Raw genomic sequence first — 22537 nt, forward strand, 5'->3', positions numbered from 1 at the left:
CTAAGAGCTGCCCTGTCCTTGTGCCATATCTGATCTCCAGAGACAGGGTGTATTAGAGCTGACTAACAGACACACCGCACCACTAACTCCCTACTCTGCACTGCTGTAACGCTCTCCGGGGGACAAGGAGGGTTCCCCTCAATCAACTCCCCAGTGGAGACAGGAACAGTGCAACACATGTAGACTGAGAGAGGCTGGAGATAAAATATCAAATAGTTATTTCGAAGAATGTGTCACGTTCTGACCTTAGTTCCTTTATTATGTCTTTGTGTTAGTTTGGTCAGGGCGTGAGTTGGGGTGGGTAGTCTATGTTCTTGGTTGTGGGTGATTATTTTCCGTGTCAATGTTTGCTCCGGGACTGTGTCGGTTTCAATTTATTTTCTTATTCTTTGTTTTCTGTGTTCAGTTATATTTCATTAAAATAATATTATGGACACTTACCACGCTGCGCATTGGTCCGATCCTTCCTACGCCTCCTCAGAAGAGGAGGACGAAAACCGTTACAGAATGTGTGCTAAAATGAATCGTAAATGAATCTGCATGGTTGCATATTGAAAAAATATATATATTATCACAGCCCAATGAACAGCAGTGAAGTGTGGGTTCAGACGTGCAGAGGACTCAACTCAAAGTGGTATTGGATCCTAACACTAGTGAAACCCTTCTAGAGAGTGCCTATTTCAGCCTGAAGTTCAACCTCCCTCCTTTTTTCATGACATTATCCATTGCTTTCCAAGGCTAAAAGGAATCTGACCCACCAAGGCTCCCAAGGACCCAAGCCCTCTTAGTGGAACATTGATCCATGTCCCACAACAATAGAGACTGAGTTCCACGGTGATTGTAGCAGAAGACCTGCCTTTGGTGTAAACCTGCACAATCAAACACAAGTCTTGTTTTTTAAAAGGGCAGAATCCATCAAAGGAACGTCTCTGTTTTGCCACCTGTGAGTGTGTTGTAGATCCATTTCATTTCCCAATACTGCTTCAGACTCAGTGTCAGCTGGGCAATTCCCTTCGCTATTGATTTTGTTCCACTTATTCTTCCCTTGGTTTTAAAACCCTCACAGAAAAGCATGTCTTGACAAATCACCTTGGCATTACACCTCTTCAAGGACCAAGTTTCATGAGAATTTCTTCTTTATGCCCAATCCTCTCTGAGAGGAAAGGAAATGTTTCTTGTGAGAATTGAAGAACTCAGTGTTCCAAATCAAGTCTCTCAGTGTGTGCTTGAAGTTGTCAGTCAGAATCCAAAAAGGATTGAGAAAAAGCACAGGCATGGGTTCAGTGTAGATTCAGAAGATCAACCCACTCCTTCCATTCAAATGTCCATTGGCCCTGCTGCAGTACTCTGACACTCATGTCACCCTTTTAACATGATACCTTGTAACCCTGGCATCCTCATCAGATACAACACAATGCCAGCTCTTCTCCCAATCAAGGTAATGTATCTATGTTCAGGGGATATAGACAATAGTATCTCAAAGCAAAGCCATGCAAGTCAATGCATTCATTAGTCTCTAAGTACATGACTGGGAATGAATTTCAACAGACATTTGGCATTAGATTTTTCTCTGTATGTTTTTCTGTGAATATTTTCCAAATCGACAAGAGATTTAATAGTGTCACGGCATCATAAGAATTCTCTGACAATGATTAATACCATCAATAGTGAAGTGCCACATTTGACTTAATGTGAGAAGTTATTAGCAACAAGCAACATTAATCAGACAGGACCTTTGTATATCATTTGAAGTTTTTGTCAGCGTTTTTCTTTCTCATTATGGGGCATTGCATAATGCATTATGTCTGGCTCACATATATTTTGCTATAAAACATTTCTCATTGAGAAATTAGTAATGGAGTTTAAAGTAAAGTTCTGAGACAGCACGTTCAAAGTCTTACCAAGGAACCAAGTTCAGAGTGAAAATAATCTGATATAGACTATCAAGAGAGAGAAAGAGAGAGAGAGAGCCAGACAGAGACAGAGAGAGAGAAGGTATGAATGTATAGGTAGGTCATTTTACCTGTACAGTGTGACGGGTGGGTTAGCCTTGGCCGAGCAGTGGAACTTGACAAGATTTCCTTCCAGAATGGGCTGAGGCTCCACTGACAGATTGACAAGTGGCAAATCTGTATGGACACAGACCAGAGACAGACGACCAATTAGAAAAGACCCCTGTAACAACCTTACAGTAATCTAGGGCTGTTGCATTTACCAAATAGACCAGCATATTCCCCCTATAGTAACTTACGTTGTGAAATATTTTTACAGGTGAGGAAATACACTACCTATACTTGCTTTACATTTTCATTTGAGACATTAAAGAGCAGAAAAACACAAGAAATCAAATCAAATAATGCAACTTTTTCAGTAATTGGCAATTTGCAAATAAGGATTAATTGAGACAGTGATTTTTCTGCCAAGCACTCCATTATAATTACAATAATTAACAAACACAGTTAGACACAATTAAAAATGATCTTAAAAAAGCAAACACATAGATTATGTTAATTCAATAAACAGCAATTAAATGTAACTAAAGATATTATTTTTGAAGATTTTATTCTATTTTAATCATTTTAATCTACCTCAATCAGCCCGACTAACCGTTGCCTGTATATAGTTTCGCTACTGTTATAGTCTCCCTACTGTATATAGTCACGCTACTGTTATAGTCTCCCTACTGTATATATCCTCGCTTCTGTTATAGTCTCCCTACTGTATATATCCTCGCTACTGTTATAGTCTCCCTACTGTATATATCCTCGCTACTGTTATAGTCTCCCTACTGTATATATCCTCGCTACTGTTATAGTCTCCCTACTGTATATATCCTTGCTACTGTTATAGTCTCCCTACTGTGTATATCCTCGCTACTGTTATAGTCTCCCTACTGTATATAGTCTCGCTACTGTTATAGTCTCCCTACTGTATATAGTCTCGCTACTGTTATAGTCTCCCTACTGTATATATCCTCGCTACTGTTATAGTCTCCCTACTGTATATAGTCTCGCTACTGTTATAGTCTCCCTACTGTATATATCCTCGCTACTGTTATAGTCTCCCTACTGTATATAGTCTCGCTACTGTTATAGTCTCCCTACTGTATATATCCTCGCTACTGTTATAGTCTCCCTACTGTATATAGTCACGCTACTGTTATAGTCTCCCTACTGTATATAGTCTCGCTACTGTTATAGTCTCCCTACTGTATATAGTCTCGCTACTGTTATAGTCTCCCTACTGTATATAGCCTCGCTACTGTTATAGTCTCCCTACTGTATATAGCCTCGCTACTGTTATAGTCTCCCTACTGTATATAGCCTCGCTACTGTTATAGTCTCCCTACTGTATATAGCCTCACTACTGTTATAGTCTCCCTACTGTATATATCCTCGCTACTGTTATAGTCTCCCTACTGTATATAGCCTCACTACTGTTATAGTCTCCCTACTGTATATAGCCTCACTACTGTTATAGTCTCCCTACTGTATATAGCCTCGCTACTGTTATTTTTCACTGTCTTTTTTACTGTTGTTTGTAAAACAAAATTACGTATCTATTGTTCACCGAATACCTTTTTTTTACTTAAAAAATGCACTGTTGGTTGGAGCCTGTAAGAAGGAATTTCACCCGGCTTTGATTTGATTTGAATCACTTTTTCATCTCTGGTGAATCCTCCACTTCGGTCCCCCTTTATGTTCACGTAAAACATTTCTAGTACGGCAAGCTATTTTTCAATTAAGTCCAGCATTGATGAATGGGCCATAGGGATAGACTGTGAAGAATGTAAAGTAATGGAGGGCCAAAAGTCCTCATCAAACACTGGGAGTCTGAGTGATAAAAAAACTATGGCCTTTCAGCAGTATAAGCCCCATCTCTGAACATCGTGGGGCGACTCAAAGGTTGTCTGATATCACTAATGGAACACGGCAGCCACGAGCATGGCCCCTCTCTCCTTCTCTACGTCCGCTGCTTCAATTCAAATGGGCTACTGCCTCTTTACGTCTACTGTGGCAACTGTCCAAGCCATTTCCATTTCTAGCTTTATATGTAGATTGCTTTTAATACAATCAAGTCCTTGATTTAACTTTGCTTGATGAAATCTAACAAACCTCTGCTGCAAAAGAGGGCAGCATGAACGCTAGAGGGGAGTTCTCTCTGAGTTTATATCCATAAATTATATGACTAATCAAATATATAGTTGGTTCCAAATTATTGACACTATTTTTTTGTATTTGTATTTATTAAGGATCCCCATTATTTCCTGCCAAGCCAGCAGCTACTCTTCCTGGGGTCCAGCAACATTAAGACAGTTATATACAATGAAAAATATTACATGACATTACATTTCATAACACTTCGGAAAGAATTCAGACCCCTTGACTTTTTCCACATTTTTTGGAGACAGGACGGTGTCGAGACACAGTTCTGGGGAGGGGTACCAAAAAATGTCTGCAGCTTTTAAAGGTCCCCAAGAAAACAGAGGCCTCCATCATTCTTAAATTGAGGATGTTGGGAACCATTAAGACTCTTCCTAGATTTGGCCGCCCGGCCAAACTGAGCAATAAACAATTAAATACATTTTTTAATAAGGCTGTAACGTAACAAAATTTGGAAAAAGTCAAGGGGTGTGAATACAACATCCATGTGTACGTGTGTGTAGAGTGCGTTTATTATCATGTGTATGTGTATCTCTGCCTGTGTGTGTCTCTTCACAGTCCCCACTGTTCCATAAGGCGTATTTTTGTATGTTTTTTTTATCTGATTATACTGCTTTCTTCAGTTACCTGATGTGGAATAGAGTTCCATGTAGCCATGGCTCTATGAAGTACTGTATGCCTCCCATAGTCTGTTCTTGACTTGGGGATTGTGAAGAGTCCTTTGGTGACATGTCTTGTGGGGTATGCATGGGTGTTCGAGCTGTTTGCTAGTAGTTTAAACTGACACCTCGGTGCATTCAGCATGTCAACACTTCTTACAAAAGTAGTGATGAAGTCAATCTCTCCTCCACTTTGAGCCATGAGAGATTTACATGCATATTATTAATGGTAGCTATCCATGTACATATAAGGGCCAGCTGTGCTGCCCTGTTCTGAGCCAATTGTAATTTTCTGAGGACTCTCTTTGTGACACCTGACCACACGACTGAACAGTAGTCCAGGTGTGACAAAACTAGAGCCTGTAGAACCTGCTTTGTTGATAGTGTTGTTAAGAAGGCCAAGAGACTTCTCCCCCATTTTAGCTACAGTTGTATCAATATGTTTTGACCATGACAGTTTACAATCCAGGGTCTGCTTGCAGTTTAGTCACGTCAACTTGCTCAATTTCCACATTATTTATAACAAGATTTAGTTGAGAGTTATGGTTTAGTAAATGATTTGTCCCGAATAAAATGCTTTCAGTTGAAAAAAAGTTTAAGACTAACTTATTCCTTGCCACCCGTTCTGAAACTACTGTAACTGCAGCTCTGTTGCAGTGATTACACTTGCTGTTGTAGCTGAAGTGTATAGTGTTGAGTCATCTGTATACATAGACACACTGGCTTAACTCAAGACCAGTGGCATGTCATTAGTCAAAATTGAAAAAATGAAGGGGCAAAGACAGCTGCCATGGGGAATTCCTGATTCTACCTGGATTATGTTGGAGAGGCTTCCATTAAAGAAGACCCTCTGTATTCACTTAGACAGGTAACTCTTTTTCCACAATATATTAGGGGGTGTAAAGCCATAAAACATACGTTTTTACAGCAGCAGACTTTAAAATATTTGTATTTCACCAGGTAGGCCAGTTGAGAACAAGTTCTCATTTACAACTGCGACCTGACCAAGATAAAGCAAAGCAGTGCGACACAAACAACAACACAGAGTTACACATGGAAAAAACAAATGTACACTCAATAACACAATAGAAAGGTCTATATACAGTGTGTGCAAATGAAGAAAATTAGGGAGGTAAGGCAATAAATAGGCCGTAGGGGCGAAAAAATAAATAATTTAGCAAATAAACACTGGAGTGGTAGATTTGCAGAAGATTAATGTAAAAGTAGAGATACTAGGGTGCAAAGGAGGGAAAAAATAGCAATATGGGGATGAGGTAGTTGGATGGGCTATTTACAGATGTGCTGTGTACAGGTGCAATGATCTGCAAGCTACTCTGAAAGCTGATGCTTAAATTTAGTGAGGGAGATAAACGTCTCCAGCTTCAGTGATTTTTGAGATTCTTTCCAGTCATTGGCAGCAGAGAACTGGAAGGAAAGGCGGCCAAAGAAGGAATTGGCTTTGGGGGTGACCAATAAAATATACCTGCTGGAGCAAGTACTACGTGGGGGTGCTGCTATGGTGACCAGTGAGCTAAGATAAGGGGGGACTTTACCTAGCAAAGACTTATAGACGACCTGTGGCCAGTGGGTTTGGCGACAAATATGAAGCGAGGGCCAGCCAACGAGAGCATACAGGTTGCAGTGGTGGGTAGTATATGGGGCTTTGGTGACGACACCGATGGCACTGTGATAGACTGCATCCAATTTGCTGAGTAGAGTGTTGGAGACTATTTTGTTAATGACATCACCGAAGTCAAGGATTGGTAGGATAGTCAGTTTTACAAGGGTATGTTTGGCAGCGTGAGTGAGGGATGCTTTGTTTTGCGAAATAGGAAGCCAATTCTAGATTTAATTTTGGATTGGAGATGCTTAATGTGAGTCTGGAAGGAGAGTTTACAGTCTAACCAGACACCTAGGTATTTGTAGTTGTCCACATATTCTAAGTCAGAACCGTCCAGAGTAGTGATGCTGGACAGGCGGGCAAGTGTGGGCAGCGATCGGTTGTAGAGCATGCATATTAATTTTACTTGCATTTAAGAGCAGTTGGAGGCAACGAAAGGAGAGTTGTATGGCATTGAAGCTCATCTGGAGGTTAGTTAACAGTGTCCAAAGAAGGGCCAGAAGTATACAGAATGGTATCATCTGCATAGAGGTGGATCTGAGAATCACCAGCCACAGGAGCGACATCATTGATGTATACAGAGAAAAGAGTTGGCCCCCGAATTGAACCCTGTGGCACCCCCATATAGACTACCAGAGGTCCAGACAACAGGCCCTCCGATTTGACACACTGAACTCTGTCTGAGAAGTAGTTGGTGAACCAGGCGAGGCAGTCATTTGAGAAACCAAGGCTGTTGAGTCTGCCGATAAGAATGTGGTGATTGACAGAGTAGAAAGCCTTTGCCAGGTCGAATAAGAAGGCTGCACAGTATTGTCTTTTGTCAATGGCAGTTATGATATCGTTTAAGACCTTGAGCGTGGCTGAGGTGCATCCATGACCAGCTTGGAAACCAGATTGCATAGCAGAGAAGGTACGGTGGGATTCGAGATGGTCGGTGATCTGTTTGTTATCTTGGCTTTCGAAGACCTTAGAAAGGCAGGGTGGGATAGATAAAGGTCTGTAACAGTTTGGGTCAAGAGTGTCTCCCCCTTTAAAGAGGGGGATGACTGCGGCAGCTTTCCAATCTTTGGGGATCTCAGGCAATACGTAAGAGCGGTTGAACAGGCTATTTATAGGGGTTGCAAAAATTGCGCTGGATAATTTTAGAAAGTGAGGGTCCAGATTGTCTAGCCCAGCTGATTTGTAGGGGTCCAGATTTTGCAGCTCTTTCAGAACATCAGTTATCTGGAATTGGGTGAAGGAGAAATGGGGAGGCTTGGGCAAGTTGCTGTGGTGGGTGCAGAGCGGTTGACCGGGATAGGGGTAGCCAGATGGAATGCATGGCCAGCTGTAGAAAAATGCTTATTGAAATTCTCGTGGATTTATCGGTGGTGACAGTGTTTCCTAGCCTCAGTGCAGTAGGCAGTTGGGAGGAGGTGCTCTTATTCTCCATGGACTTTACAGTGTCCCAGAACCTTTGGGAGGTTATGCTACAGGATGCAAATTTATGTTTGAAAAAGCTAGCTTTTGCTTTCCTAACTGCGTGTGTATATTGGTTCCTAACTTCCCTGAAAATGTGCATATTGCGGGGGCTATTCGATGCTAATGCAGTACACCACAGGATGTTTTTGTGCTGGTCAAGGGCTGTCTGGTCTGGAGTGAACCAAGGGCTACATCTGTTCCTGGCTCTAAATGTTTTGAATGGGGCATGCTAATTTAAGATGTCGAGGAAAGCATTTTTAAAGAATAACCAGGCATCCTCTACTGACGGAATGAGGTCAATATTTTTCCAGGATACCCAGGCCAGGTCGATTAGAAAGGCCTGCTCGCTGAAGTGTTTTAGGGAGCATTTGACTGATGAGGGGTGGTCGTTTGACCACGGACCCATTACGGAAGCAGGCAATGAGGCAGTGATCACTGAGATCCTGGTTGAAGACAGCAGAGGTATATTAAGAGAGCAGGATGGTCAGGATGATATCTTTGAGGATAACCGAGTTTACAGATTTGGGGTTGTACCTGGTAGGTTACATAATAGTTTGGGTGAGATTGAGGGCATCTATCGTAGATTGTAGGACGGCTGGGGTGTTAAGCATATCCCAGTTTATGTCACCTAACAGAAGATAAATGGGTAAATATAAATGGATAAATTCATTCACATATGGTCTTCAGGGCGCAGCTGGGGGCTGAGGGGGGTCTGTAACAAGCAGCAACAGTGAGAGACTTATTTCTGGAAAGGTGGATTTTTAAAAGTAGAAACTTGAACTGTTTGGGCACAGACCTGGATAGCATGACATAACTCTTCAGGCTTTCTCTGCAGTAGATTGCAAATCCACCCCCTTTGGCAGTTCTATCTTGGCAGAAATTGTTATAGTTGGGGATGGTAATTTCAGAATTTTTGGTGGCCTTCCTAAACCAGAACATCAGGGTTGGCGGAGTGTGCTAAAGCTGTGAAAGATAAAAAAACTTAAGGAGGAGGCTACTGATTTTAACATGCATGAAACCAAGGCTTTTACGGTAACAGAAGTCAACAAATGATAGCGACTGGGGAATAGGAGTGGAACTGGGGGCTACAAGGCCTGGGTTAACCTCTACATCACCAGAGGAACAGAAGAGGAGTAGGATAAGGGTACGGCTAAAGGCTATAAGAACTGGTTGTCTAGTGTGTTGGGGACAGAGAATAAAAGGAGCAGATTTCTGGGTGTGGTAGAATAGATTCAAAGCATAATGTACAGATAAGGGTATGGTAGGATGTGAGTATAGTGAATGTAAACCTATGCGTTGTGTGACAATGCGAGAGGTTTAGTCTCTGGAGGCATCAATTAATCTAGGTGAGGTCTCCATATGTGTGTGGCGTGTGACAAAAGAGCAATCTAAGGCATGTTGAGCGGGACTAAGGACTCTACAGTGAAATAAAACAATTAAAACTAGCCATAACAGCAGTAGACAAGGCATATTGACATTAGAGAGAGGCATGAGGCAATCACAGGTGTTGATCAGGAGAGCTAAGACAACAACGGGTAAATGGCGATGAAAGGGCAGAGCAGGTCAGTTAGATACATACAGGACCTGAGTACAAGGCTGGGGCCGACAGGTAAACAAAATGAGGTACCGTGTTATTGAAACAGTCCAGGGGGCATCAGCTGTGAAGCCGAGTGATCATAGGGTCAAAAGAGTAGCAATAGGTGAGTCAGGGTGCTGTACGGTATTTACTACTACGCTGGGCAAGCAGGGGACACAGCATTCAGAAAAAGCTAACGGGCCGGGGCTAGTAGATGGTTCTGCGGCGATATTGTAACAGACTAGCCTGTTGAGACCACATCGGGCGATCACGTTGGCAGTCAAGTTGTGATGGATCTGCCGGGCTCCATGTCGACAATAAAGGATCCAGGCCAGTTGGCAAAGAAGGTATGGTAACCCTAGAATTAGTTGGTATATGGGCCTAGCTCGAGGCTAGCTCAAAGATAGCTGGTGCTTACTTCGGGACAGAGGCCATAGCTAACAGTAGACTGTGACCGATAATGTCAAAAGCAGCACTGAAATCTAAAACAACTCCCACAATATTTTCATCATCAATTACTCTCAACCAATCATCAGTCATTTGTGTATTTTTTAAATATTTTTTAACCTTTATTTAACTAGGCAAGTTATTTAAGAACAAATTCTTATTTACAATGATGGCCTAGCCGAGAGGCGCAGCGGTCTAAGGCACTGCATCTCAGTGCAAGAGTCGACACCTGCCAGGTAAAAAAAATTTTTAACCCTCCCCTAAACCAGACGTGCTTGTTGTATGTCCTTCCCTATAAGTGTGCTGAAAGTCTTTTGTCAATTTGTTTACAGTAAAATAGCATTGAATCCGGTCAAACACAATTTTTTTCTAAAGTTTGCTAAGGGTTGGTAACAGGCTGATTGTCAGGCTATTTGATCAAGTAACGGGGGTTACTATTTTGGGGTATCAGAATTGCTTCCCTCCAGGCCTGAGGGCACACACTTTCTAGTCGGCTTAGATTGAAGATGTGGAAAATAGGAGTGGCAATATTGTCCACTATTATCCTGAGTAATTTTCCATACAAGCTGTCAGACCCCGGTGGCTTGTTATTGTTGATAGACAACAAGAATTGCTTCAATTCCTCCACACTCACTTCACAGAATTCAATATTACAATGATTGTCTTTCATAATTTGATCAGTTATACTTCAATGTGTAGTGTCAGCATTTGTTGCTGGCATGTCATGCCTAAGTTTTCTAATCTTACTTTAGGGGATGGATCAGCTTAGATCATCATCAGGGGATGATCTATTGCAGATAGATGTTGCTTCCATCAATGTAATTGTCTGCATCATTTCAAATCCCCCATATATCTGTGGTAAATATACGTATAAATCAATATACATACACATACCCATATACATATACTGTCACGTTCTGACCTTAGTTCTGTTATTTTATCTTTGTTTTAGTATGGTCAGGACGTGAGTTGGGTGGGAAGTCTATGTTTGTTTTTCTATGTTGGTTTTTGAGTTCGGCCTAGTATGGTTCTCAATCAGAGGCAGCTGTCAATTGTTGTCCCTGATTGAGAATCAAATCAAATCAAATGTTATTTGTTACATACACATGGTTAGCAGATGTTAATGCGAGTGTAGCGAAATGCTTGTGCTTCTAGTTCCGACAATGCAGTAATGACCAACAAGTAATCTAGCTAACAATTCCAAAACTACTACCTTATAGACACAAGTGTAAGGGGATAAAGAATATGTACATAAAGATATATGAGTGAGTGATGGTACAGAGCGGCATAGGCAAGATACAGTAGATGGTATTGAGTGCAGTATATACATATGAGATGAGTATGTAAACAAAGTGGCATAGTTAAAGTGGCTAGTGATACATGTATTACATAAAGATGCAGTAGATGATATAGAGTACAGTATATACATATACATATGAGATGAATAATGTAGGGTATGTAAACATTATATTAGGTAGCATTGTTTAAAGTGGCTAGTGATATATTTAACCAAATTTCCCATCAATTCCCATTATTAAAGTGGCTGGAGTTGAGTCAGTGTGTTGGCAGCAGCCACTCAATGTTAGTGGTGGCCGTTTAACAGTCTGATGGCCTTGAGATAGAAGCTGTTTTTCAGTCTCTCGGTCCCAGCTTTGATGCACCTGTACTGACCTCGCCTTCTGGATGATAGCAGGGTGAACAGGCAGTGGCTCGGGTGGTTGTTGTCCTTGATGATCTTTATGGCCTTCCTGTGACATCGGGTGGTGTAGGTGTCCTGGAGGGCAGGTAGTTTGCCCCCGGTGATGCGTTGTGCAGACCTCACTACCCTCTGGAGAGCCTTACGGTTGTGGGCGGAGCAGTTGCCGTACCAGGCGGTGATACAGCCTGACAGGATGCTCTCGATTGTGCATCTGTAGAAGTTTGTGAGTGATTTTGGTGACAAGCCGAATTTCTTCAGCCTCCTGAGGTTGAAGAGGCGCTGCTGCGCCTTCTTCACGATGCTGTCTGTGTGGGTGGACCAATTCAGTTTGTCTGTGATGTGTACGCCGAGGAACTTAAAACGTACTACCCTCTCCACTACTGTTCCATCAATGTGGATAGGGGGGTGTTCCCTCTGCTGTTTCCTGAAGTCCACAATCATCTCCTTAGTTTTGTTGACGTTGAGTGTGAGGTTATTTTCCTGACACCACACTCCGAGGGCCCTCACCTCCTCCCTGTAGGCCGTCTCGTCGTTGTTGGTAATCAAGCTGTTGTTGCCACTGTTGTGTCGTCCGCAAACTTGATGATTGAGTTGGAGGCGTGCGTGGCCACGCAGTCGTGGGTGAACAGGGAGTACAGGAGAGGGCTCAGAACGCACCCTTGTGGGGCCCCAGTGTTGAGGATCAGCAGGGTGGAAATGTTGTTGCCTACCCTCACCACCTGGGGGCGGCCCGTCAGGAAGTCCAGTACCCAGTTGCACAGGGCGGGGTCGAGACCCAGGGTCTCGAGCTTGATGACGAGCTTGGAGGGCACTATGGTGTTAAATGCTGAGCTGTAGTCGATGAACAGCATTCTCACATAGGTATTCCTCTTGTCCAGATGGGTTAGGGCAGTGTGCAGTGTGGTTGAGATTGCATCGCCTGTGGACCTATTTGGGCGGTAAGCAAATTGGAGTGGGTCTAGGGTGTCAGGTAGGGTGGAGGTGATATGGTCCTTGACTAGTCTCTCAAAGCACTTCATGATGACGGAAGTGAGTGCTACGGGGCGGTAGTCGTTTAGCTCAGTTACCTTAGCTTTCTTGGGAACAGGAACAATGGTGGTCCTCTTGAAGCATGTGGGAACAACAGACTGGGATAGGGATTGATTGAATATGTCCGTAAACACACCAGCCAGCTGGTCTGCGCATGCTCTGAGGGCGCGGCTGGGGATGCCGTCTGGGCCTGCAGCCTTGCGAGGGTTGACACGTTTAAATGTTTTCCTCACGTCGGCTGCAGTGAAGGAGAGTCCACATGTTTTAGTTGCGGGCCGTGTCAGTGGCACTGTATTGTCCTCAAAGCGGGCAAAAAAGTGATTTAGTCTGCCTGGGAGCAAGACATCCTGGTCCGTGACTGGGCTGGTTTGCTTTTTGTAATCCGTGATTGACTCTAGACCCTGCCACATACCTCTTGTGTCTGAGCCGTTGAATTGAGATTCTACTTTGTCTCTATACTGAAGCTTAGCTTGTTTGATTGCCTTGCGGAGGGAATAGTTACACTGTTTGTATTCGGTCATGTTTCCAGTCACCTTGCCCTGATTAAAAGCAGTGGTTTGCGCTTTCAGTTTCACGCGAATGCTGCCATCAATCCACGGTTTCTGGTTTGGGAATGTTTTAATGTTGCTATGGGAACGACATCTTCAACGCACGTTCTAATGAACTCGCACACCGAATCAGCGTATTCGTCAATGTTGTTGTCTGACGCAATACGAAACATATCCCAGTCCACGTGATGGAAGCAGTCTTGGAGTGTGGAATCAGATTAGTCGGACCAGCGTTGAACAGACCTCAGCGTGGGAGCTTCTTGTTTTAGTTTCTGTCTGTAGGCAGGGATCAACAAAATGGAGTCGTGGTCAGCTTTCCGGACAGACACCCACCCAGACACTCCCCTATAGGTTTAGGTTTTGCGGCCGGAGTCCGCACCTTTGGGGGGGGGTACTGTCACGCTCTGACCTTAGTTCTGTTATTTTAGCTTTGTTTTAGTATGGTCAGGACGTGAGTTTGGTGAGCAGTCTTTGTTTTTCTATGTTGGTTTTTGAGTTCGGCCCAGTATGGTTCTCAATCAGAGGCAGCTGTCAATTGTTGTCCCTGATACTTAGGTAGCCTGGGTTTCACTTTTGGGTGGTGGGTGTTTGTCTTCCGTGTCAGTGTTTGTCGCCACACGGGACTGTTTCGTTCATTTCACGTTTATTGTTTTGTATTTTGTAGTGTTCAGTTTATGTTTTAAAAGAAACATTATGGACACTTACCACGCTGCGTTTTGGTCCCCCGACCCTTCTCGCTACTCCTCCTCAGAAGAGGAGGACGAGGTTCGTTACATATACAGTTGAAGTCGGAAGTTTACATACACCTAAGCCAAATACGTTTAAACTCAGTTTTTCACAATTCCTTACATTTAATCCTCGTAAAAATTCCCAGTTTTAGGATAGTTAGAATCACCAATTTATTTTAAGAATATGAAATGTCAGAATAATAGTATATAATATAATATAATATAATTAGAGAGAATTATTTATTTCAGCTTTAATTTCTTTCATCACATTCCCAGTGGGTCAGAAGTTTACATACACTCGATTAGTATTTGGTAGCATTGACTTCAAATTGTTTAACTTGGATCAAACATTTCAGGTAGCCTTCCACAAGCTTTCCACAGTAGGTTGGGTACATTTTGGACCATTCCTCCTGACAGAGCTGGTGCAACTGAGTCAGGTTTGTAGGCCTCCTTGCTCGCACACGCTTTTTCTGTTCTGCCCGCAAATCTTCTAAACGATTAAGGTCCCGGCTTTGTGGTGGCTACCAAGCTTTAACTTCCTGACTGATGTCTTGAGATGTTGCTTCAATATATCCACAATATATTCCCTACCTCCTGATGCCATCTATTTTGTGAAGTGCACCAGTCCACCCTGCAGCAAAGCACCCCCACAACATGATGCTGCCACCCCCGTGCTTCACGGTTGGGATGGTGTTCTTCGGCTTGCACGCCTCCCCGTTTTTCTCTAAACATAACGATGTTCATTATGGCCAAACAGTTCTATTTTTGTTTCATCAGACCAGAGGACATTTCTCCAACATCTACGATCTTTGTCCCCATGTGCAGTTGCAAACCGTAGTCTGGGTTTTTTATGGTGGGTTTTGGAGCAGTGGCTTCTTCATTGCTGAGCAGCCTTTCAGGTTATGTCGATACAGAACTCGTTTTACTGTGGATATAGATACTTTTGTACCTGTTTCGTCCCGCTTCTTCACAAGGTCCTCTGCTGTTTTTCTGGGATTGATTTGTACTTTTCGCACCAAAGTACATTCATCTCTAGGAGACAGAACGCGTCACCTTCCTGAGCGCTATGGCGGCTGCGTGGTCCCATGGTATTCACATGGTATGGTTCTCAATCGGGGACAGCTGTCTATCGTTGTCTCTGATTGGGAATCATACTTAGGCAGCCTCACGTTAGTTTTTGTTGTTGTTTTGTTGGCTACATTTATAATAAAGAAAAATGTACGCTCACCACACTGCACCTTGGTCCGGTCATTTCCACGACGACGGCGATCGTGACAATACCTTAATTATGCCGCCGCAAACCATACCACCCCTCCCCAATTAATTTGTTTATTAGTAAACCAGTTTATTAGTAAACTAATAAACAATAACACTTAGGCTTCTACCTTCAGTTTATACATACTATTCACATTTTACAGACACAATCTATTTTACAATAGTTATATTTTGTTTGTTTTTAGTCCTGGCCTTACTTTATTTCTGATATCCATCCAGTTTGATTTATATTTCTAACTGTGCTATTTCACAACATTTCTGTACCTATATACAGTTTACATTTGTTATTTAGTTGTTATTAGTCCCACCCTTCAGCTCCATTCAACCCCTCCCATCTATCTATCTCTTAACACCATCCATTTTGGATTTCTATTTTTCAACTGTATTGTGATGCTTCACAAAAGTACTGAACCTTTCTATTCTCATAGCTTCTACAGATTGTAAATTAAAGATAAACATTTTTGCAAAAATTATTATTGTATTATTGATCGATTGACTATGACTTTTCAAATCACCCACTATTGCTATCTGCAGCATTAGTTATAGGTAAATGTTGCAATTCTTCAGGCATTCCTGGACCTGCGACCAAAACGAGCTACATATGGTCAGTATCAAAATAAATTCTATAATGACTCTGCCTCCTCGCAGCAAAATCTGCAGAGGTGGGAAGATTGTATCCCCCATATATATAACATTCTATTGGTTGCAAGAATTTTGTATAATAATTTAAACTAAAAAAAATGAAGTTTTGATTCCGGCAACGTTTTGCGTGTCAATTCATAAATCATTTGCCATGGAATTGGTACATTGAAAATCTCTTCCCAACTATTTTGCAATGTATATGGCACAGCTGTCAATTTCTTGGTTCTTAAATGAAACTGGTATATATTTTTATTTATCACAATCTTCTTTAACCATTTTTGGTCTTTAATGCAGGGCCGACAGACAAGTTCCTTACTTTTTCCCCCTTCCACTTGCCTTGTCCATTTTTTGGTCATGCTACAATTAGTTGGTTGTAATTTTGGGTAGAGCAGACATGTTCATATGTCTGTGTTAGCTGCATGTGTGAGAACTCCACCAGTCCTATTTATAATATAGTTTTCAAAGATTATACCTTTTTTAAACATTTTATGGAAAAACAATTTTTTTGTAATCAAATGGTATATTTGAATTTAACCATAATATTTGTTATCTTATTTGTTCTGTCTTTTCAGGTGCATTAAACTGAAATTGCAGTACATTTCTAAGGCATGTTTAAAAATATATAGATATTTGGGAGATTATTTCATTTTCAAATAACAGAAAGTGTGCAGTTGTAATCTGAATAAAGGTAAAAAGGCCATTCTTGAACATAGGGTGCGACATTCGTACTAATTTATAAGATAACCATTTAAGTATAACTTTTGTATGACTGATGCCATTAGTGAGAGGTCTAATGCTTTAATATTTAATAATTTCTGCCCTCCAAATTCATATTCGTTATATAAATAGGCCATTTAAATTTTGAATATTTTTTATTCATATAATTGTTAAAGCGGATGTAGGCAAAACCATGAGCAAATAGGTAAACTGTGAGATGACTAAAGAGTGAATCAGGGTGATTTTTCCACAAATAGACAGGTATTTTTCTTTCCATGGTAGCAAGATCTTATCTAACTTTCTATGAAAATGTATTGGACTGAGATCATTTCTTTCTTTCGAGATATGTACACCGAGTATGTCCACATCCCCATCAGACCATTTTATTGGTCAACTACACAGTAATGTAAAATTAGCCTTTTTTAGTGATCCAATACGTAATATAGTACACTTATCAAAATGTGGTTTTAATCCAGAGAAGTTAGAAAAAGTATCTAAATCCTCTATGAGGCTGTGGAGGGATTCTAATTGTGGTTTTAAAAGAAAACATGAATCATCAGCGTACAATGACACCTTCGATTTTAAGCCATGGATTTCTAATTCCTTAATATTATTGTTGGATCTAATTTTAACAGCTAACATTTCGATGGTAATAATAAATAGATGTGCTCATAGTGGACAACCTTGTTTTACTCCTCTCGACAGTTTAAAACTTTGTGAGATGTAGCCACCATTTATTATTTTACACCTAGGGTTACTATACATAACTGTACCTCATTTCATAAGAGATTCTCCAAAATAGAAATATTCCAAGCATTTATATATAAACTCATACTTTATCAAAAGCCTTTTCAATGTCAGCTGTGAAAACCAAGCCTGGTTTCCCAGATATTTCATAGTATTCTATTGTTTCCAGTACTTGTCTTGTATTTTCTCCAATGTATCATCTATGTAAAAAATCTGTCTGATTAGGATGAATAATATTTGACAGGCATTTAGCTAGAATTTTTGCATCACAGCACTGAAGCTGCAGAAGCCTCCAATTGTTTAAATGGACTGGATCTTAATATATACCACTTGGATCCTGTTTCAGTAAACAGACCTTCTTGTTGCATGCCCGATAGTCTACTGTTTATATAGGAGTGGTTAAAACATGCTAATAATGGTCCTCTGAGTATATAAAAAAGGTTTGGTATATTCCACTGGTACTGTATGCCATCTAGTTGGTAGCAGGTGTTGACAAAAACATTTATGATTTTTTTTTTTATAAAACAAAATAAGACTTTGACAACTCGACAACAGGTTCTTATTCACCATTATTCATGATTCACGAACTTTTGAGTACTTTACTTATAAGAATCTTTAGGGGTGTCAACAATTTTGATCCAACCTTTTTGAGAAGAAATGTATTACTTTTTAAACAAAATCTATTTTTTTCTGTGAAATTGTATTAGTATAAAAGTATAATTTCCCTATTTTTTTTGCATACAAGATAGCTCAGTAGTTGAGTAATTTATTTTATACAGTCATTACGGTACATCTCCTTGAAAATTCAAAAATGCAAGATGATGATTGCAGTTGCTATGGCTAGATGTTGTTTCCAATGATAGGTTTGGCTTGACCCTACAGGCTACAGACGAATACATGAATGAGGAATGATAGATATGTGCAGCAAGATATTACAACATCATTATTTCAAACTGGAAAGTTCCAAAGCTTCTCCAGACCTTAGACCTCCCTAGTTTTAAACTTTGAGGAAGTAGAATAATTACACATCTGTAGTTCTGTAATTTGGAGAGCCTTGGGCACATTAGTAAACTAACAAAGAGAAATACGGAGATCCCATGGGATTGGAGTGAGTTTAGTGCAGGTGCAGCAAACATCCATTTGGATGGTGTCATGTCTCCATGTGCTCTGTGTCCAATTACACTAACATAACATCCAGGGGCCCAGTTGTTTGGATGCAGAGGTAACAGTGTGGTGGGCTGTGGGCACAGCCACTAGCAGAGAGAACAGTTAGGCTGATGTTGCTCAGCCCAATCCTCCCAGTGTTGTAGCTGTAGAGAGAGGTTGCGTGTGTGTGTGTGTGTGTGTGTGTGTGTGTGTGTGTGTGTGTGTGTGTGTGTGTGTGTGTGTGTGTGTGTGTGTGTGTGTGTGTGTGTGTGTGTGTGTGTGTGTGTGTGTGTGTGTGTGTTCTTGTGTGCAAGTGTGCATACATCCTTCTGTGTGTGTGTGGGCATTGAGAGGAAATACACTGCTGAAATACACTGTGCTGAAATACATTGTGTGCTAAAATACACTGTGCTGTGATACACTGTGCTGTAATACACTGTTCTTGTAATACACTGTGTCGTAATATATTGTGCCGTAATACACTGTGCCGTAATACACTGTGCCGTAATACACTGTGCCGTAACACACTGTTCTGTAATACACTTTTCTGTTTGCCCTGTGGGTGTGCAGCTGCTCTAGGCAAGCTCAGCTGCGACCGCACCTCAGAGGGAGGGTGGTCCAGGTGCCATTTTTACCCCTCATCTGCTCAAATTGCTTTTTGGGACACTATGCCCGCTTACAAAAACACAACAACCCACACACCCGTGCCAGGTCTCTCCTGCGGGCCAATGAAGGTAGGAACAACATGTTGAATCCTGGAAGACACCAGGCCATCATTAACATGAACCTAGGCCAAGCTGTGAGCAGCAGTGTTAGCAACAGGGTAGGTGTGTAGCACTATGGCTGGCTAATTGGGCGGACAAAGAGGCAGGCAGAAAGAACTGCAGAGAGGCAGAATGGCAGATGTGGAGGTGGTGGCAGTGTACCCTGCTACTCTGCTTTGTGGTGGGAGGTTTTCCATGGGCCTACTACCTCGACAACATTATGCTTGTACTCCTTAATACCAAACTTCAGCTGTGAGTGAGATCTAAGGGCATCTTAGCCAATTGCTGTTTTTTATTACTGATTGGACCAGGGAGTTATTTCAAGTCAATCAGCCTGTGAAGACTGACCCTCCCTGAATGAAAGAAGCCTCTGAGTGTATCTCACTTATGAGACATTGTGGCATAATGTCATTATGTATTTAAGATGAGCTACTTGGCCATTCTGTTTGGATAGCTTTGTCCTTGGAGAACAGGAGGGAAGAGAGTGACGGCCGCCAAAATGCCCGATGAGAAGGACTCTGGGATGGGATCTTGGGTCGCCAACTTGCCGCCCTCTGACCCCCATGGAGACAGACAGACATGGAGACAGACAGACACTTATTAAAGAAAGTCTGTTTGTCACTTTGATGTATAAATGCATGAGTGAGTGTGAGCTTGTTTGAGGCTTCACGTGACAGACTCATCAATATGCAGGGCCATTAATTCCTCAGATTCATCAGGCGAGTGATATAGAGATGGTGGGAGGGGTGCTGGGAACAGTAGTGGTGGTGATGATGGCAGTAGAGCAACAACAACAGGACGGCTAAAAAAGAGGAAGATAGTGTAGTCTGATGATTGCTTTTAATCGGAAGTTCAAAGAGTGGAGCAGATGGCATTTTTGAACAATCAGCCAACTTCTCTAGATTTTCCAGAGATGGTGCCAACGTAAATGGCTTTCTTCCCTTTCTTAAAGCTCAATTTCCACTCTCTTTGGGTCATTGTAGACAGCTGTTCCTCCATGAGGATAAGCCTCCAGGAGCCAAGGCTGTTTCTGAAGGATGGGGAGTCTGTTTATTTGCTACTAGAGCGGTGGCATATCCCTAGCCATATGGAGATGGATGCTGTCTGCTGGTTGGCCCAGTGTATTACTGGAGGCGGGCACACAGGGGCAGACAACTGCAGGTTCACAGCTGGACTAGCCCCCAAAGCCAACACCATGCATTTATTTACCCACTCACACAATGCAGGCATATGTCTTTGCCATTCAGACTGTAGGCCCTTTGTTTGGGCTTTTTACATTTTCAAGTATACCTGCAAGGTTGAACAGTAGATCTGACGCATGGTTTACTTTCAAAAGTTTGAAGAGAAAACAGTGGAGGCTGGTGGGCATAGCTTAGTTGAGTGATGGTACAGATGCTACTGATCTCCATTCAATACGTGACATGAACGTGACGATACAATGAATCCAGATTAAGCCACTGCTCCTGAATATATTCCTTATTATAACATCATCACACCTCTGGCATACTCAAACTAGCAACCAAAACTAATTTCAAATCCATGTTTTTTTTTCAGATGAATTTGTCATTATCTGCTTGATTGGGCAACAAGGGCATTAAGCGGAGCTTTGTAACAAACAAAAATCCTCCCCCACCACACATCTGCATGTTTTCTATTAATTAGTCTCAACAAATGGCATTATTATCCTGCTGCTCGCCTTATTTGCAATGCAAACACGTTAGCCTTAACCCCCACCTCTCCCATCAGCCCTTGTGTGTGGGATGCCGTGTTTGCTTGTTGGACGCAGCTCAACAGAACGATAGACACACCCAGCCAGGCTGAAGATGTTATCACAATGCTTGCTACATGGTGTTATCAGTTCAGATTTGGAGTAGGTGATTTTCAGGCTTTGCTTTAACACTGGAAAGGCTAAGAGCACAATATAAAGGTTGCCCAAAGTCTTGGTGTTGTTGAGAGAGAATCATGAGCTAACCCTGCTATTAAATAATTAGTGAGCTCATGTACTCACTCACTCAACTAAAGTCAGCACTCTGTCCATGGTCCTGAACTCAGCCTGCCTCCTGCTTTAAATCCCATTTGGCAAAAGATGCTAATGTGCTTAACCCCCAGGTCAGATAACTCCATATGAACTTATGTTGAGCTGAAAATGCTGAGGCCAATGTAATTCACAAGCACATTAAAGTGATGATAAAGGGAAATAGTCCACACAAATATATTGGATTTGACACAGGCTTATGCTGTGCTGTAAAGTTTTGGGGTAAGGTTTAGATTACTCCAAATTAGACTGAGAGAGTTAAGGCTTTTTAACTGGGAAATGTGACCAAAATAAAAAATTATCCATATTGACGTTAAATCTACAAACATTTGAATTACTCTTGTTGTAGCTGACATTATCACATTGAACCAGAACGTCAGTTAGTCAACTTTGAATGAGAGGATTGGAGACAATCATTAAAATTCATACGTGGAGACACACGTACACACACAGCTTTCCCTCAATAGCATTTAAACATAGAGAAATACAGTATTAGATTAGGTTTTGTCAGTACTGTGTCTTCTGCATCACAGTAGCATATCTCCCTCTCTCTCTTTCTTTTGCTCTCTGTTTCTTTCCCTCTCTGAAATGCACACACAGACACATGCCATCTCATGACTGTCAAATATCACACTGTATCTGTGACAGAAGATCACTATCAACCCTCTCCATAACCATCCTCTCTTCTCCTCTCCCACTGTAAGTGGCCTCCATTGAAATAGATAAATTAATAAAAAGCACAACCTAAATACTCAGCATTCCAAAGAGAATTCCATGCTGGATGAGCAGACTAACTAAAATAGGACCTTACCCCAACACTTTACTGCACAGCATTCCTACAGGTACCTCCCTGATCTGTGAGCAGACAGCTGTCTCTCATCAATATTTACCTCCCCCTGTCATACACACTGCCCCCTGTGGAGAGGAGAACAGGGCCTCTGTGGTGACTACTCTGCCAAGGAGAGGTTAGCGGGGAAAGAGGGTGCATGTCTACCTCTCTCTACCTTGGCAATTGCTCCATAATTTATTCATTTAACACCTGTTTTCTCTTGTTACAATGGGAAACCAAATGGATACCAATTTTTGCCCATTTCATCTACTAGACAATTCTTCCTCTGTATTCACACTCAACTGGTCTTTAGGCAGTCTATAAATGCTCCTTGGAATCTGATCCCATTAGCTCAATCCACCTCCTAATACAGTATGTATCTCATTGCATATAGGCTACGTACTCCTCGTTCTCATTTTCCTCTGAATGATATTGGTTTCAACAGTGTATT

At 41.7% G+C, this 22537-nt stretch overlaps 1 protein-coding gene across 3 annotated transcripts in view; it reads right to left on the reverse strand.

Annotated features, from left to right (window-relative positions):
* LOC109905794 (kin of IRRE-like protein 3) overlaps nt 1-22537 on the reverse strand; it is a 212221-nt gene that overhangs the window by 31471 nt on the left and 158213 nt on the right. For all 3 annotated transcript variants that reach the window (XM_020503398.2, XM_031791008.1, XM_031791007.1), the window contains exon 6: nt 2024-2129. In XM_020503398.2, the coding sequence (XP_020358987.1) occupies nt 2024-2129 (106 nt within the window). The remainder of the gene's footprint in view (nt 1-2023; nt 2130-22537) is intronic.

Source organism: Oncorhynchus kisutch, linkage group LG15 (genome assembly GCF_002021735.2).
Source record: "Oncorhynchus kisutch isolate 150728-3 linkage group LG15, Okis_V2, whole genome shotgun sequence".
In the NCBI taxonomy this organism is placed as follows: Eukaryota; Metazoa; Chordata; class Actinopteri; order Salmoniformes; family Salmonidae; genus Oncorhynchus; species Oncorhynchus kisutch.